This window comes from Balaenoptera borealis, assembly GCF_965194805.1.
Source record: "Balaenoptera borealis genome assembly, chromosome: 1".
NCBI lineage: Eukaryota > Metazoa > Chordata > Mammalia > Artiodactyla > Balaenopteridae > Balaenoptera > Balaenoptera borealis.
The window spans coordinates 182,762,677-182,779,843 of NC_138860.1; the positions used below are offsets into that span (position 1 = coordinate 182,762,677).

The 17,167-nt window shown below is 53.5% G+C and overlaps 1 protein-coding gene across 6 annotated transcripts in view; it reads right to left on the bottom strand.

Moving 5' to 3' along the window:
- Positions 1–17,167, bottom strand: part of LOC309623881 (kazrin) — a 460,374-nt gene that overhangs the window by 61,100 nt on the left and 382,107 nt on the right. For all 6 annotated transcript variants that reach the window (XM_082381160.1, XM_082381158.1, XM_082381162.1 and 3 more), the window contains one exon: positions 6,073–6,209. In XM_082381160.1, the coding sequence (XP_082237286.1) occupies positions 6,073–6,209 (137 nt within the window). The remainder of the gene's footprint in view (positions 1–6,072; positions 6,210–17,167) is intronic.

A 17,167-nucleotide genomic window follows, 5' to 3' on the forward strand; every position in this document is an offset into this window, starting at 1 on the left:
AATGACTTCATTTGAGGGAAATAGTTAAATGGAGCCTGATAAAAGTTAGGGTCATTAGTGGGTTTGGGCCTCTGTTCTGCTGTTTGGTAACGTGTGTGTCACAGGAAAACGGGGACAGAGGAGGCACCTGCAGCCAAGCTGCCTTGGCTGCCACGGGGCCCTGCCACCATCCCACAGGGTGACAGCCGACGACGGGCCAGGCTGGACCCCCACTAGCTGTGGTGTCTGAATGCAGCACAGTCCTCTGCCTGTCACCCCCGCCCCAGCTCCCGGCCGGTCCTCCTGCGTAAGCTGTTTTCTCCGTGATGCTGAGGCGAGGGCCATGGTCTCCAGCTGTGCTGGCCCAGCAGAGCCAGCAGGCAAGGAACAGCCGGCTGGATCGGGGGCCTGACCTCTGTTGGCCAGAGCCAATTTCAGGACACCAGGCGTCTTTCCCCCAGAGGAAGGGTCCCTGCAGGGGGCCCTGCCCACCCACCCAGCCATGGTCTTCCCATCCACCAAATCGAGAGCCAAACTCAAGGTCTCTGTGCAGCCTGGGACCGCGTTGAGAGGCAACCATCCTGCCTTGTCTAATGGCCCTGTCGCCGAAGGCCTGACCTCCAGATGGCCAGAGACTAGGAGGCCGAGGTCTGGCCCTTTCTGCATGGCCGTCACAGAGCTGTAGCTGTGGCTTAGGTTCCTGGGGAAGAGAGTGAGTCTGGGTCGAATCCTGGCTTTGCAAGAACAAGTTGCAATGACTGTCATGCCTCAGTTTCCTCGTCTGTAACACGGGATCACAGCAGCCGTCCTTGAGGGTGTTATTGTGAGGACTGGATGAGATCATCCAAGTTTAGAGCTCAGAACGGTGCCGGGCACACAGCAGGCACTCACTCATTCACTCAGGACGCTGCTCAAATGTCTCCGAGAGGCCTTCCCTGACTGTCTAGCTAAGAAAGCAGCCCCAGCTGTTCCCAATCTGTTTCTCATACTGGTACCTGCTACTGGCCATTCAACCAATATTCGTGGATGCCACCAGCAGGCACAAACCAGACAAAAATCCCTGTGCCCGAGGAGCTTACACCAAAAAGCCCTCCTGCATGCTCTAGGTCATCAGCAGACACCCGGGTTGCAGGACAACAGCCCGGCAGACAGCAGCCAAGAAACACTGCTGCGTAAAAGAATGAGTGTTTGGCAGCTGCAGTGACTGACTCCAAAGGCCGTCACGGGACAGCTCTCCCAGCTGGGGTGAGCGGAGGACACAAGTGTCTGTGTCACCAGCCCCAGGCTTCTCAGTGTAGCCTAGAGGAGGTGCTGCATGTGTCAGGGGGATGATTCCTTCCAGGACGTGTCTGCTAGGGGCCAGCGTGCCTGGGTGTGAAGTCTCAGCTCCATCCACTACAAGCTGTGTGATGCTGAACAAGTCATGCCACCTCCCCAAACCTCAACCACCTCATCTATGAGAGAACGACACTATCACATCCCAGGGTGATGGTCAGAAGAAATTGGTAATGCGAGATGCAAAGCAAAAGATGGCACTATTGCAAAAGCCCAGGCAGAGCTGTACTCTCGGGTCCTGGAAGCAAGGCTCTCTCTCTGTGCAGAGGGGCACTCCACCGCTAGTTATTTCTCTTCTCCTTTCTCTTTGAAGCTGTCTTCAGGTGGGGTCAGTGCAACAGCTGACAGGTATGGCCTCCTGGGTTACATGATGGGCCAACCAGCTCTTTCCCCTGGAGCTGGGGACCACGTCCCAGCATCTACCCTCAGCACCTAGCAGCAAGCCTAGATCCTGGAATGTGCCATGAAATGAAGTGTGTGCATCAGAACCACTGAGAATTGGCTGGTGTACAAGAGGCTGCCTACCACATATCCCTGAATTAGGAAGAAGGTCCGCTAGGACCCCCAGGGTCATTTTTGTCTCTGTGTCTCTTTGCAGTCAGTAGCTCCACTAGTTGTGAGCAGACCGAGGGTTCCAGGCTGCGGGGAAAGGCTGTAGGTGCTTTCAGCCTCGGTGAAAACTCTGACACCCCCTCCCATGATCACATCTCTGGCAGCAGGAGTGCAGGTCTCAGTAGCAACTGTCACAGAATGTTCTGTACACATGTCAAGTACGGTGCTGAGGTTTCAGATGCATTATTTAAACAACCACCTGTGAGGCAGGGTCTATGATGATCTCTATTTTACAGATGAGCAAACTGAGGCCAGAGAGGTAAAAGAACTTCTGCAGCCCCGCAGATAGTGTGGTGGAGGTCTCAATCCTTGCTGGCAGTGGCGGCAGGAAAGGAACTGAAGGAGACCTGCCTGGGGTGTTGAAACCTGACGGGGATCAAGGTGGCCGGAATTTAGGAAGGTAGGACTCGGCCCAACTGTTTGGGACCTTGGATGCCAACCTGGGAGCTGAGGTCCCTCTGACGACTTGACCTAAGTCAGTTTTCGCCTCTGTAAAAGGGGGATGGTGGGGACAATCATACCTCATAGGGTTGCTATTAAAAATAGCAAAAGTAAAGAGATTAGGACCAAGCCAGCATACAGTAAGTGCACAATTAATGTTTGCCATTATTAATATTATCCTGGGGCTTCCCTGGTGGCGCAGTGGTTGAGAGTCTGCCTGCCAATGCAGAAGACACAGGTTCGAGCCCTGGTCTGGGAGGATCCCACATGCCGCGGAGCAACTGGGCCCGTGAGCCACAGCTACTGAGCCTGCGCGTGTAGAGCCTGTGCTCCACAACAGGAGAAGCCACGACAATGAGAAGCCCGCTCACCACGATGAGGAGTGGCCCCCGCTCGCCGCAGCTGGAGAAAGCCCTTGCACAGAAACGAAGACCCAACACAGCCAAAAATAAATAAATAAATTAATTAAAAAAAAAAATTATCCTGTGTCAGGTGGTGATAGGTGGTCTCTAAAGATGGCCATCGTCATAGTCATTGTTAGGGTGCTTATCTAAACAGAAACATCTTTTGGATCCGCTTAGCCTTTTATCAGCATCACATTCCATTCCATTCCATTCATTCATTCATTCTTTCATTTATGCCACGCAGCTTGCAGGATCTTAGTTCCCTGACTAGGGATCGAACCCAGGCTACAGCAGTGAAAGTGTGAAAGCACCAAGTCCTAACCACTGAACCACCAGGGTATTCCCGCCTCTTTGCTTTTCTGATCTGGATCTGTCCTCCTTCAAGGTGCATCTTCCCCCACCCCGGTTCCTGGATCCTCTGGGACCCTCGGACTCCCCCCCAGAAGGTCCTATCTGGGTTAATTTTCTGCATGGTTCTTGCTTCTTCACTGAGACTCTCCCATCCTCCCGGAGGCAGGGCCCATGACTGGGGTCTGTGTGCGGTCAGCCAGGACCCGCTCCTGCCTGGCCAGAGGCTTCCTGAGAGCAGGTGGCTGTGTGCTTCTCTGGGCTTGCCAGGGGGACCAACACCAGGCAGTGGTAGATGAGAGACCCACAGAAGGGCCCTTGAAACCCACTGTGGAACTTCCATGATCAAATGCCTGACTCTGAATCCCCCAGAGGCAATAATAATAATAATAATAATAACAACAACAACAACAACAAGCATTTTTCCCGCGGCATGCTTTCTGTGTACCAGAAACTTTAGTGCTGACAAGGCTGGGCTCTGAGTAGTTGCTATCATTATCCCGGTTTTAGGGATGAGGCCACGTGGCTAGCGAGTGGCAGAGGTGAGAGTCTAACCCACTGTCTGGTCTTAACCACTGTACCACCCTGCCTCCCAGGCCAAGTGTGATGGTTACTTTTATGCGTCAACTTCACCAGACCATGAGGTGTCCAGCTTTTTGGCCAAATATCATTTCTGGGTGTGTCTGTGCGGGTTTTTTTGGATGAGATTAACGTTTGAACTGGTGGACTCAGTAGCTCACCTTCCCCAGTGGCGGGGGCTGGGGGAGTGGGCATCATCCGACCCGTTGAGAGCCTGAATGGAAAGTGGAGGAAGGGAGAAATTGCTCTGTACCTGAGAGTTGAGCTGGTACATGGGTCTTCTGCCCTTGGATGGAACTTACAACTCGGCTCTCCAGCTCTCTGGCCTTTGACTCAAACTGGATGAAACCACTGGCTCTCTAGCTTGTAGAAGGCAGATCACAGGACTTGTCAGCCTCCACGATCATGTAGGCCAATTCCTTCTAATAAATCTTTATATATATATTACTTCTCTGAAGAATCGTAAAATACCAAGGAAGCTGATGATCTGAGGACAAGCAGTGTCAAGGACAAGGTCAGCCCGGTGTCCCTCGCCCCTGGGGCCAGCAAATCACCAAAAGCAGGTATGGCGGTGGGCTGGTTCTCTGGCCCCTACCCTGTGTCCCCTCCCCTCAAACAAGGGTGACCATGTCTCCCTATTGATGGGCATGGGGCCACTCAAGTAAAGGTTCTCCCTGCCTCACCTGCTGAAGAAGGACCAGGCTCCTGGGACCTGCTACGGGCCCTCCAGCTGGAGAAGGAGAAAGGATGGAGGTGGACCAAGAGAGAGGCAGGTGGTGCTGTAGTCTGAATGTTTGTGTCCTGCCAAAATTCATATGTTGAAATCCTAACACCTAATGTGATGACATTAGGAGGTGGGGCCTCTGGGAGGTGCTTAGGTCATGAGGGTGGAGCCCTCGTGAATGGGATTGATGCCCTTATAAGAGACCCCAGAGAGCTCCCTTGTCCCTTCTGCCAAGTGAGGACATGGCAGGAAGTCTGCGACCCAGAAGAGGACCAAGAAAGCAGGCAGCCGGGGGTTCCCTTTCCTCCTCTCTGCTTCCACAGGTTGTTGACTTAATGCCACACTCTGTCTGCAAGTGACAGGCCCGGGGAGGCCAACTCCTAGGGACCCAGCTCACCTACTGTGGAAGGACAGGCAGGGGAAGCTGGGGCCCTGCTGCTCAGGGCTGGCACCCAGGGCACCAAAAGTTCCAGACCACAGTCAGAGGCTGTGGGTGCCTGGCCCAGGGAGCTCCCTCGGGGCTGTTTTCATCCTGGAGAGGAAGGGATCTGTATACTTGGGAGGTGAGAGGGCAGGTCACTGGTAAACACCAAAGTGGGCCATGGGGCTGAAGCTTTTAAATTCAAGTGCCATCTCTGACACTCTAGCTCAGAGGGAACACGCGTGAATGCACTCATGCAACCAGGCCACCAACCACGGGGAGAACCACTCAAACCTCCCACGGCCGAGGAAACTTAACGAGCTTCCCACCTCCGTTTTCTCCACAGAGTACATGCAAACCTTGGTCATAGCTGTTGTCATGTGGTATGATGTACTTGAAGGGCAGTTTTCAACAGTTTTTCCGCCCCGCTCACCAGAGGTTACAACTCTCTCCCTGCAGACACAGCAGCTTACTAAGGCCTGCTTCGTTGTGGGGACTGACTCTTTTTTCTTTAAGTTTTGGGACCCTCTTTGGCATGACCACAGTACATATACCAGACAGATATTTACTGAACCAAAGTCCTTGGTCATCTGACCAGAAACTCCTACTCACCCCACAGAGCCCAACCTATATGTCACCGCCTCTGTGAAGCCTTCCAGGACTCTCTCCCAGGAGGCAGAATTTCCTGCTGTCTCATTGTTCTCCCCAGCCCTCTCTTCACACTCTTATTATGGTACTATTAGTGAGACACAGAGCTGACGTTCACTGAGCACTTAGCATGCACTAGGCGCCATGCTGAATGCCCTGCACCCATCATCTCATACGGCCCTCATCACAGCTCTGCAACGTCTGCACCATGATCGCTGTTTTGCAGATGAGGAAACTGAGGCTCTGAGAGGTTAAGGGAGACGCCCAAAGGCACACACGTGGGGAACCGGGATCTGAACCCAGGCTAGCCGGAATCCAGAACACACACTGTCACTGACTGCGTTTTCCTGTCCAGGCTGGTTTGCCCAGGAGACGTGGAGCCGTAACTAGGGGCTGTGCCTGTTCATCTCAGCGCCCAGACCTGGGCCTGACAAGGGGCCTCCCCAAGTGAGCATAAGGGGACACAAGCAGTGCATCTGCGTTCTGAGATTCAAGGCCAGACCCTGTGCTGGGTGGGGGAGGGGCAGTAACGAGGGGCTGGTGGGTGGGGGGAGGAGGAGGGGCGGGGGCCGCGTGCTGACCTTGCGGTGCTGCTCGTAGTTGCGGATGAAGTCGCGCAGCTGCTCCTCGCGGCTCTCCAGCGTGGCATACAGCTGTTGCATCTGGCTCACCAGGTCCGTCTTTTCACCCTTTAGGCGCTTTCGGTCGGCTTTCATGGCTGGGGGACAGAGAACCGAGTTAGTTCCCGAGATCCTAGCTGCCTGTCACCCCGAACGCTGAGAAGGGACCCCGTCTCCTCTTTTATGAACAGATGAGGAAATGGGGTTCAGAAAGAGGAAGTTTCTCTCCCAGACTCCTATGTTACTCAGTGGCATTCCCCAGATTCAAACCTAGGCCCGCCTATCCCTAGAGTCCCAATTCTCATTTCTCAGTTTTACTGACCCAGCCAGGGGAGCAAGTCCTTGACTGAATGTCTGTCCCCGCCCTGAACTGCCTAGGTCCGCAGAAGGAAAGAGCTGGAGGCCTGGTGAGCTTGTGACCCACCCTGCTCCCCAACCGCTAACCACGGCCCAGGAAGCTGATGGGATCCTTTACTTCCTGCTGAAATGAAATCCCAGGGCCCACTCTGAGCCCAACAGAACTCAGCCCAGCCCAACAGTCCACTGTCTGCACCATCTCCTTCACAGGGAAAAGTGTTTGATTAAAAACACGCAGCAAGTTATGACACCAAAAGTATGAGTAACAGGAGAAAAAACAGATACACTGGACCTCATCAAAATTAAAAACTTTTGTGCTTCAAGGGACACCATCAAGAAAGTAAACAATGCAAGGAATGGGAGGACATATTTGTAAACCATATATCCGATAAGGGGCTTATATCTGGAGTATATAAAGAACTCTTACAATTCAATAATAAAAAGACAAATAACCCAATTAAAAAAATGGGCAAAAGATCTGAACAGACATTTCTCCAAGAAATGGCCAATAAGCACTTGAAAAGGTGGTTGACATAACTAGTCATCAGGGAAATACAATCAAAACCACAATGAAATACTACTTCATACTCACTAGAATGGCTAAAATATAAAAAGAAGACAGTAACAAGTGTTAGCGAGGATATGGAGAAACTGGAACCTTCATACACTGTTGGTGGGAATGGAAAGTGGTACAGCCTCTGTGGAAAAGAGCTGACAGTTCCTCAAGTGATTAATCATAAACTTCCCCTATGATACAGCAGTTCCACTCCTAGGTGTACATCTAAGAGAACTGAAAACGTATGTCCACACAGGAACGTGTATACATATGTTTATAACAGCTGTAATGATAATAGCCGAAGCTGAAACAACCACATGTCCATCAACTGATGAATGAATGTTTAAAAATGTAGTACATCCATATAACGGTATATTATTTGACAATAAAAAGAAGTAACGATTCATGCTACAATGTGCTGAATCTTGAAAATATTATGCTATGTGAAAGAAGCCAGTCACAAATGGCCACATGCTGTATAATTCCATTCAAATGAAGTGTCCAGAATAGGGAACCCTATGGAGACAGAAATGAGATTAGTGGTTGCCCTGGGCCGGGGGCTGGAGATATGGAGGTGTAGCCAAAGGGCATGATGAAAATATTCTAATATTGATGTACATCTCTGAATATAATAAAAACGATTGAATCACGTACTGTAAATGGGTGAGTTGTATGCTATGTGAATTGTATCTCAATAAAGCTGTCACACAGACACACAGACAAACAGACACAGACACACAGACACGGTGCCCCGTGTTGCACACAGCCTCCTGGCAGCAGCGTGGCTTTTGCTCCCTCCAGACTCTCCTCACGGCACTGGCTCTGTATGGAAGGGAGTGGAGATGGGCAAGCCTGGGCTTGTGCAGGGCGGGCCCCACTGCTTTCCCCAGGGCCCCCAGAACTCCATCCCCTCCCCCCTCTGTGGAGAAAACACTGAGGAAGGAACTGTGGAGGTAGTGGGGAGGGGGCAAAGCAACTCCTTGGCTCTGGAAGCTTCCAGCCTGAGAAGGCAGAGAGTGGTTAAATAATTTGCCCAGAGTCACAGAGCCACATCTGACTCCAAGGCCCAAACACTTGACCCTACATTATGCTGCCTCTACAGAGAAGCCCCCAAACCCCAGAGGGTCCCAGGCCCACGGCTAGCTGAGGGCAGTGGCAGGGGGCAGGCAATGGCGGTGCCACCCCATCTTGTCCCAGACAGTGAACCTGCAAACTCAGCCTCTGATATGAAAAAGTACGGCATAAGGACCGAGGACCCTGGGCTCTGGCTCGGTGCCTGACATAAGCTGCATGTTCCCCCCCTACCTCCACCCAGCACCGCCCTGTAGAACAGGGTAGAGGCAGGTCAGCTGGGGCGGTGTTGTCATATGCAAGGAGCCCTGGGGAGACCCCTGCCGTGGGGACCGCAGGTCTTGGGGGGCCCTTTAAATCCCAGCTTTGAGCTTCCTGGCTGCTGCAGCTGGACTTGTCCCCTTCATGGCCAGCTTGGTTGAGCGGCAGCTTAGGTCACCGTGACCGGAATTCCAGGCCTGACGCTGGGCTGGACCCTGCCAGGCTGCGGACCGAGAAAACACGAAAGCTGAATCTCTCGGAATGATGCCGAGTGAAGATCACTTAAAAACGAAGACAAGGTGCCTCTGGAACCATGGTGTGAACCAAGAAGCTGCTGTGCCGTCTGCCCAGCTTTTCAGAAGCACAAATGTCCACAACCCACTCAGGAAACTCACGTGGAGGAGCAGGACCTGGGAGCACCTGGGGACGCCCCACAGGCCTGAGGTGGGAAAGTGGGCGTGTGTCCCCATCGAGCCTGAACATCCCCAAGTATCCAGCTGCTGTCACCCCAACAGATGGGGGGGTCCCCTGAAGGGGGGAACAGGTATTGTAACTCTTTAGGGAAACAAGGCACTTAGCCTGACAGACTCCCAAGAAATAATTTAAACTACAGACACACAGCTATGAAAATTACACAGTGGAATGCGTCCTCCTTCGTCATAAGCATGCTTTTATTTCTCCTTCAAAACCCTGTTTGACGACCTCCAAACATTCTTAATGCAAGACGAGGTGATGGTCCACGAGCATGACGGTCTCTCTCTGTGACCAGCCTCCTCCTGCCTTGGCCCCAAGCTCCCCAGCGCTCTGTTCTCCTTCCCGGCCACCAAGCTTCACCCAGGTGTGTCCCATGCCAGCAGCCAGGCCACCGGAACCACTGCCATGGTGACGGGTGATGTCATGCCCAGTAGACCCTGCAGGAGACCAGCCTGGCCCCTGGGAATGTGGGGACTCGGGGGGTGAGAGGGAGGGTGTGCAGGGAGGGACCGATTTTTCTAACTCAAGGAGGCTGGATGTTCGCATGAGCTGGAGGGTGGAACCAGGGCCCCAACCATGACCCCAAGATGGTGGCGCTTCTCTGGGGCCATCACTCTTCCCAAGCTTCTGAGGTCTGCCTTCCCACAGCAGACGCCCTCCTCTTTCCTGGCTTGGGATGCCATAGCCCCTAACCCAGACGCGAGGCAGGGTGAAGCAGTGTCAGCCCCAGTTTAACTTCTGCAAATGCGACTCTTGGCGGGTGGGGACCAGAGAGAGAAAAAAGGTCCCTTGACTCCAGCCTTGGGCAAAGCAGACCCCCTCCTCCAGTGCCCAGGTGACGGGAGGCCACAGCTGACAGGCAAAGAGAACAGCGCAGGGTAATTCTCGGCTTTTGAGCTTCTGGGGGTCGTGGGCCTGGAGAGTAAGGGATTTTACAGGGCACTTCTGAGCACGAGGGGGGTCTCTCCTTATGCACCGGGGCAGCGCCTGCAGTGAGAACCTTGCCAGGCAGTGAGGGACCAGGCTGTCAGCTTTCCCCTCTCCCAGCCTCAGTTTTCCCCCAGCATGGGCGTGCTGGACTCTGTGAGCTTCCTTTAACTTCTGAGGTCCTAGACGACTTCGCCTTGACCACTGTCCCCCACAAACATGTCCATGGCCTTGGCCAACACCACACAGCAGGGCGGAAGGGCACTGGTCTGGGGTCAGGGGATCTGGGTTCTGTCCCTGGCTCAGAGTCCTAACCACCGGACGAGGGAATTCCCTGGCTCTGAGACAGCGAGCAAATCACGTAACCTCCCCGAACCTCAATTCCTTAGCTATTAGAACAATTCCCATGTGCCAGGCACGGCTCTCAGCCCCCGATGGGTTTTTGTCACTTAATTCTCACAACCACCTTTTGAAGTCAGTTCACATTATAGATGAGGAAGTGGGCACCCAGGGAGATTAAGGAACATGGCCAAGCAGTGAGTGGCAGTGCCCACCTGGCCCCAGCACCCTCCTATCCCACAGCTTTGCTGGCTCCCAAATTGCCAACCCCCAACAAATCTGCACAGCCCGGTTGGCCCCATCTTCTCCTCGGGACTTTATGCTGGGGGTAGGGCTGCACCTGCCTTATGGAGGACGGAACTGAGGCTCAAAGGGTTAACTGACACACCAAGACCCGCGCAGACCCTGGACTTGCATCCTTGGCATCTGACCTTGAACCACTCAAGCTCCTCCATCACCCCTACTGTGAAAGCACATCGTTGTGAACACAGAACCTGCATCGATCCATAAAACCAGTGGATGATCCAAATATTCACACCAGTTACTCCTGCTACAAATACTGTTTCTGCAGCTGTCTTACAGTCCCAAGCGGGCTTTCTGAGGTTTCCATTAAAGGCGGTTTGACATTCTTGTATGCACCCCATGACTGCTCTGTGACTGCTGGAAGGAGGGTGTGTATGCGTGCATGTGTGCGTCAGCAGCTCTTAAGGAATCCTCCACCAGCCACCGCCTCCCGCTTACAGGATCCTCAGCCAGCCCAAAGGCATGGTCTCATTCCATGAGGTCAGATTTCCTATTAGTCTGAGCTCAGAAGACTGCTGGCCTGCTTCTGGATTGTCCATGGCCAAGAGCCCTTGTGAAAATTCCAGCCTGGTGGACCCCTGAGAAACACTGGGTCAGTGGTGGGGAGGGGTGGCCAACAGGGTCAGGCAGACCTCAGCCTGTGTATGACAATCCCAGCTTCCACCAGCAGGGGGCCCCCTTTCTTTTCCACTCAACATTCCTGATCAGCATCTACAGATTCTGGGAAAGGAGGGGTGAGTAGGTGGGAGCCAGAAGGGCTTGGCAAACCACTCTGAATACACACCCACCAAAATGTTCTTCCAGCTCAACTTCCCTTTGACGGGGAAATTGAGGCCCAGAGAGGGAAAGACTATCAAATATCACACAGTGAATAAGCCCAGGTCTCCTGATTCTTAAGCCAACACAGTTGGGTTAAAAGCATTGGCTTTGGAGTCTGCCTATCAAAATTAATTATCTGTAGAATGGAGGATGAAAGTATAATCATTTCTGCCCTATACAGAACAGACTGCCATATCTTGAGTGAACCGTCAGGTAGGGACCTTGAGCATTTGGGAGAAGAGAACCCAGAAAGACACAGCTCCAGATTCACAGAGCCCTGGATTCCAGTCTGGCCTTTACCCCGTCCCACCCGGAGGGTCTTATTTGCATGTCACTTCTCTGAGCAAGCTTCCTGAGCTGTTAAGCTGGGGGTGATATTCTCTACCTTTAAGGCTCTATGTGACATCACCCAACACCTGAATACAGCAGGTGCTCATTAAATGTTAGCCTCGTTTCCTGTCATTCAGCTCCTACGCCTGCACTCAGGCCCCCAAAACTCTCAGAAGATACAGGTTGACTCGGCTGACAGGCTGGATTCTGAGAAAAGGACCAAAGGAAGAAGCCAGGGCAGGGAGAAGGAGGCCACAGCCCAGGGAAGCAAGTTAAAGATCCCAGACTTATGGCCCTGGGATGGGTATAGTCTAGTTCATCTTGCTTTTTCCTGTTTGAGGGCTGAGTAAGGTGGGTTCAGAACAGGTCAAGGTTCAACCTACTTTACAAAGGTTAAGCAGACTTGCCCCAGCAGGTAGTGCTTATGTAGCAAAGGAAAGCCAACCACTCACTTGGATAAATGGCGGCCACTGGTGGTGACTGAGAAAACTGTACCCGCTGAGCCAGGTCAGATGTGGGCTTGGCTGGGCGGTCTGGGGTCTGACCTAGGGCAGCTCTGTTCCTCACAAATGGAAACCCCCCTTTTCTTCTCACTGCCAGGTGAGGTGGGTTGACCAGCTCACATGGCCAATGAGAGGCAGATCCGGCACCTGACCCCAGTACTTCAACGTTCAGGCCCATGATCTTTCCATAGTCCCCATAGCTCCTCTCTCCAAGTGCAGCCTAAAAAGTTAGGCAGTGTGACCTTTCCAACCTCCTGCCTAGGGCAGGAAAGGAAACTATCTGGAATACAGGTTCTCATTTTCCAATCCTGTGTCCATGCAGACATGACTAATCAACCAGGCTCTATAGGAACCTGGGTTGATTGGGGATGTCTGCCATGGGATGACGGGAGGGAAATGCAGATTTGCCAGGTCTGCCTCAGATAGGGAGGCAGATGCCATCACTGACTGATCAGAGTTGGTATGTTGGAGAATAATTTGGTGAGCCTCTTCTGGGTCAATGCTGTGCCAATTACCACTGCACTGCATGGAACCAAGGTCAACTCCGTTTAACCAAAAGAGAAAGAAGCAATTCTCTCAACTGGTAGAAAACCAGTCCATTCACATCAATGAGATGGTGGTAGACAAACTCCAACGGTGAGAGAGCAGACTATTTCCCTCAATTGGGTCAAAGGTAGATGAAGGATGACTGAGTTTACTTAATATAAGCTCCTTGGGAACAGGGACCTGGCCTGCCTTGTTCACCACTGTATCCCCAGCATCTAGAACAGAGTCTGGCACATAGTAAGTGCTCAGTAAATACCAGTGGATTGACTCTCAAATGAATGACTGAACAAAGTAGACAGCCGGGGAAGGAGTGGGGGCCTGGCCCACAGCCATCACTGAGCAGCATCCAATATTTCCGGGGTCCTGGGGGCAGAGAAGGTTTTACTTCCCTTTATTCTGTCTCTCCTTGCCTTCCGGGGTGGGACACGGCAGGCTAATTTCCCTGTGGCCCCTGATAGGACCCCGAGCCTTGATGCTCTCAGGGCTGACTGCAACACGGCTGCAGTTCTTGCCAAACCACCCAGGGCTCTGTGAACCGTGTCCACGGCCACTTCATGCTGTTCCTGCCGCGCCCCAGCAGGACACAAGGAGACTCAAGTGGACCAAAGCTTCCCTGCTGACCCAGGGCACCTGCAGAATTTTAAGGAGCTCAGGGCTGGGGACAGACCCCAGACACTGTGCTTTGGACGGGAGCGAGGTGTCTGCTTCTCCCACGGGGCTCCCCTGCCATCAGCCTGGCCACAGCTGTGCCTTCCCTTTGCCTCGAAGAGGCCACCCTCCCGCTCGGCTCCCTCTGCCCAACCTGGGGGCCCCCTGAGCCGGCGAGGCTGCCACGTTTGGCTAGGCAGGAGGCTTTGCGACCAGGTCTCCCTTCAGGACAAGGGCCTACTCAGACGTGAGGGTTCTTGGACCATGCCTTGCGCTGGATTTCTCCCAACATCACATGAACATGCAATTCTCTTTCACATCTTTAACAGAAAAACAAACTGCATGTGACCCCTCTTCCCCTCCAGCTCTCATTCCACTTCTCTTCTTCCTTTTGGAGCAAAGAAGTTTTGAAAGACTGTGCTCCCCGTGCGTCCATTCCCCTCCTGCCATCCTCTCTGGCACGTGCTCTTCTCCAGGTCACAGATAACCTCCAAGCCATGAGCCCCACCGTCCTCGCCTTTGCGCTCCTTGGTGTGGGGGACGCTTCTCTGCGCCCTCCCAGCCCCTCTTTCCTGGCTTCTTCTCCCATCTCTGGCTGCTGTGTCGCGGTCTCTTGGCTCACCTCCCATCACTCTGACCTCCAGGCATCAGTGGGCTTGGCCCTCCTGTATCACGGTTTCCTGGCTGGGCTCATCCAGCTTCCCAGCTTTAAATCCACCCATATGCTGATGCTTCCCAGCCTGGACCTCGCCCCAAACTCCACTCTCAGAGCCAAGAGCCTCCCACACCGGGTGTCTAACAGTATCTCCAACTTCACACGTCCAAGAGTGAGTCCCTGACCAGCCCCCTGACAACCCGCTCCTCTCTGTCTCCCCAAACTCAGTTCATGGGGACCTCAGCCTTCCCGCTCCTCTGGACCCAAGCCCCAGAATCTTCCTTGATTCTGTTTCTCTCACGTCCCACACCCAAGTCATCAGCGAGCCACGTCAGCTCTGCCTGTAACATGTTACCAGAATCTGGCCACTTCTCGCCACTCCTCGGTCCCCACCCTGGTCCATGTCACCACCATCACATGTCTGCATCATGCAGTGGCCTCCTAACTGGTCTCCCAGCCCTTTAGTCGACGTCAACTCAGCAGGGAGTGTCCCCTTAACATGCAAGTCAGATCATGTCACTTCTCTGCTCCTCCCCTACGGCCCTTCTCACTCAAGGGCGAGCACAGTCCTTAGAATGGCCCATCAGGGCCATGTGACCTGTCATCCCCACCCCCAGCCCCAGCTGTATCTCTGTGATCTCCTCCCCAACCACCCCTGCCCCACTGCGCCTCGCTGTTCCTGGTTCGCGTACATTCCCCGGCCCTCGGCATCTATGCTCTGGCTGCTCCCCACCTGGGGCACCCTCCTTGCTCCGCCACCTATGCCTGTGGCCCACTCCTGTCTCCTCCAGGTCTTGAAGCAAACGTCAATTTCTCAGCAAAGCCTTCCCTGGACACCCTCCTCACTCCGTTCCCTGTTTTTTCTGCTTTGAACTCACCACCATCTAACACTACATATTCTGGGTTTATTGAGGGGAAGTGATGTTTAAGTATCCCTGCCTTTCTGCTGAGGAATGCCCGCCCTTCGTCCCTCTTCAGAATTCAGTGCAGCTTCTTTCTGGGTTTCCAAAGCCCACAGCTCACGTCTCTACTTGCTGCAGGAGCCCTGCCTGCCCCATAGGAAGGTACACCAGCAGCCTGGAAACCAGACCAACAGCTCAGGGTCTTCCCACCTCCCAGACTAGCCTAGAAGCTGCTTGAAGGCAGGTCCTGGCCTCATCCGACAGTATTTCCAGGAGCCAGCACTAGGCATGGGTCTGTTCGGGTGAAGAAAGTGGGGGAGAGATGACTTGGGGGCTTGAGCAGGGTGGGGAAGGGGGTGTGCTCATAATTGCCAAATTCTCAAACTGCCCCTTCCTTCCCTGATTCTCCAGCTTAGGGGCTCAAGAGAGGACCACCATAACCAGGGTGGAACACGCAACTGCCACAGGGCCCTGACAGCGACCATCGGTAAGAAAGGAAGAGCAGGTGGGGACCTAGAATGCACACCCAGCCTGGAGCGGCAGCTGTTCCATGACTGAATGGGGCCCAGCATTGCCATACCTGCTGTCTCTTCTAGAAAATTCCATACTCTAGATTATCACAATTTTTATGTTTTAAATATCTCTTTATTTTTCAATACTGGCAATTAATCATACTACCCAGCCACACCTCTCGGCCTTGCATGGGGGCTGGATTGCTAATCTGAGCAGGTGTCCATAGAAGAAGTCACACGGGAGAGATCAGGGTCCAGGCACAGCTGAGGAACCAGGCTCCGTACAGACACCTGGGGTCGAAGCCCAGCTCCACCATTCACCAGCTGTGTGACCTTGGATAAGTTCCCTAATCAATATGTGCCTTTTTTCCTCATGTATAAAGTAGGATAACAGTTTCTACCTCATTCTACTGTGGTAAGCATTAAAGGAAAGCAAAAGCTCTAACTGCACCTGAGGGTGATTGCTTGCCTGTGCTTTACCACCATTCTAAGTGACAGTCTAACAGCCAGAGCCATCTCAGAGGGGGCCGGGCGGTCCTGGGAGGGAAGAGGCACCCTGTTGTGGGAGTTTGAGCAGAGGATGCAAGAGCACTGGGCGGAACGCTGTCTCGGAGCCCAGGCAGGGGGGTGATGGGAGGGGGGATGCGTGCCCACTATTAGCCACCTGGAGAGTGTCCACCTCAAGCACAGAGGCCCAGGGGCTCCCAATGGGAAAAACTTAATTTTTTCGGCCATGCCACACGGCTTGGGGGATCTTAGTTCCCTGACCAGGGATCGAACCCAGACTCCTTGCAATGGAAGCACAGAGTCCTAACCACTGGACTGCCAGGGAATTCCCCCTGGGAAAAACTTTAGAAGGGAGGGTAAGGCCAACCCTCAGGAGGGAATCAGACACCTGCAGAGAGAGTATAATAAGAGTTGCTGGTGACTTCCCTGGTGGCACAGTGGATAAGACACCACGCTCCCAATGCAGGGGGCCCGGGTTCGATACCTGGACAGGGAACTAGATCCCACATGCATGCCGCAACTTAGAATTCGCATGCCGCAACTAAGGAGCCCACATGCCGCAACTAAGGAGCCCACATGCCGCAACTAAGGAGCCCACATGCTGCAACTATGGAGCCCACATGCTGCAGCTAAGATCTGGCACAACCAAATAAATAAATAAATATTTTTAAAAAAAAGAACTTCCCTGGTGGTGCAGTGGTTAAGAATCCGCCTGCCAATGCAGGGGACACGGGTTCGAGCCCTGGTCCAGGAAGATCCCAGATGCTGCAGAGCAACTAAGCCCGTGCGCCACAACTACTGAGCCTGCGCTCTACAGCCCACAAGCCACAACTACTGAACCCACATGCTGCAACTACTGAAGCCCGCGTGCCTAGAGTCTGTGCTCCGCAACAAGAGAAGCCACCGCAGTGAGAAGCCCATGCACCACACGAAGAGTAGCCCCCACTCGCCGCAACTAGAGAAAGCCCGTGCGCAGCAACAAAGACCCAACACAGCAAAAAAAAAAAAAAAAAAAAAGGGTGCTGTTGGGGGGCATGGGAGCCCTTTTCAGGCTGTTCATGGTCCTAGGTGGGGGCAGGGGCACACTGTTGCTGCCACCCACCCGTCAGCTCTGAAGACCTCAGAGCTCATCCAGAAGCCTGCAGGGTAAGTGGCAGGTCCAGGAATCCAGGCCCCCACTTCCTGCCAAGGGAACTGGGAGGGCGGGGGCGGGGAGGGGGAGGTGTTTGTTTTCCAGCCTCTGAAGGCAAGTCCAGGAAAGTCCTCCTTCCTCCAAATCACCACTAAAAATAGTGGCAGGGGATGGGTCCGGAACTGTGACATTCCCTAGACTCAGGGGGTGGAGA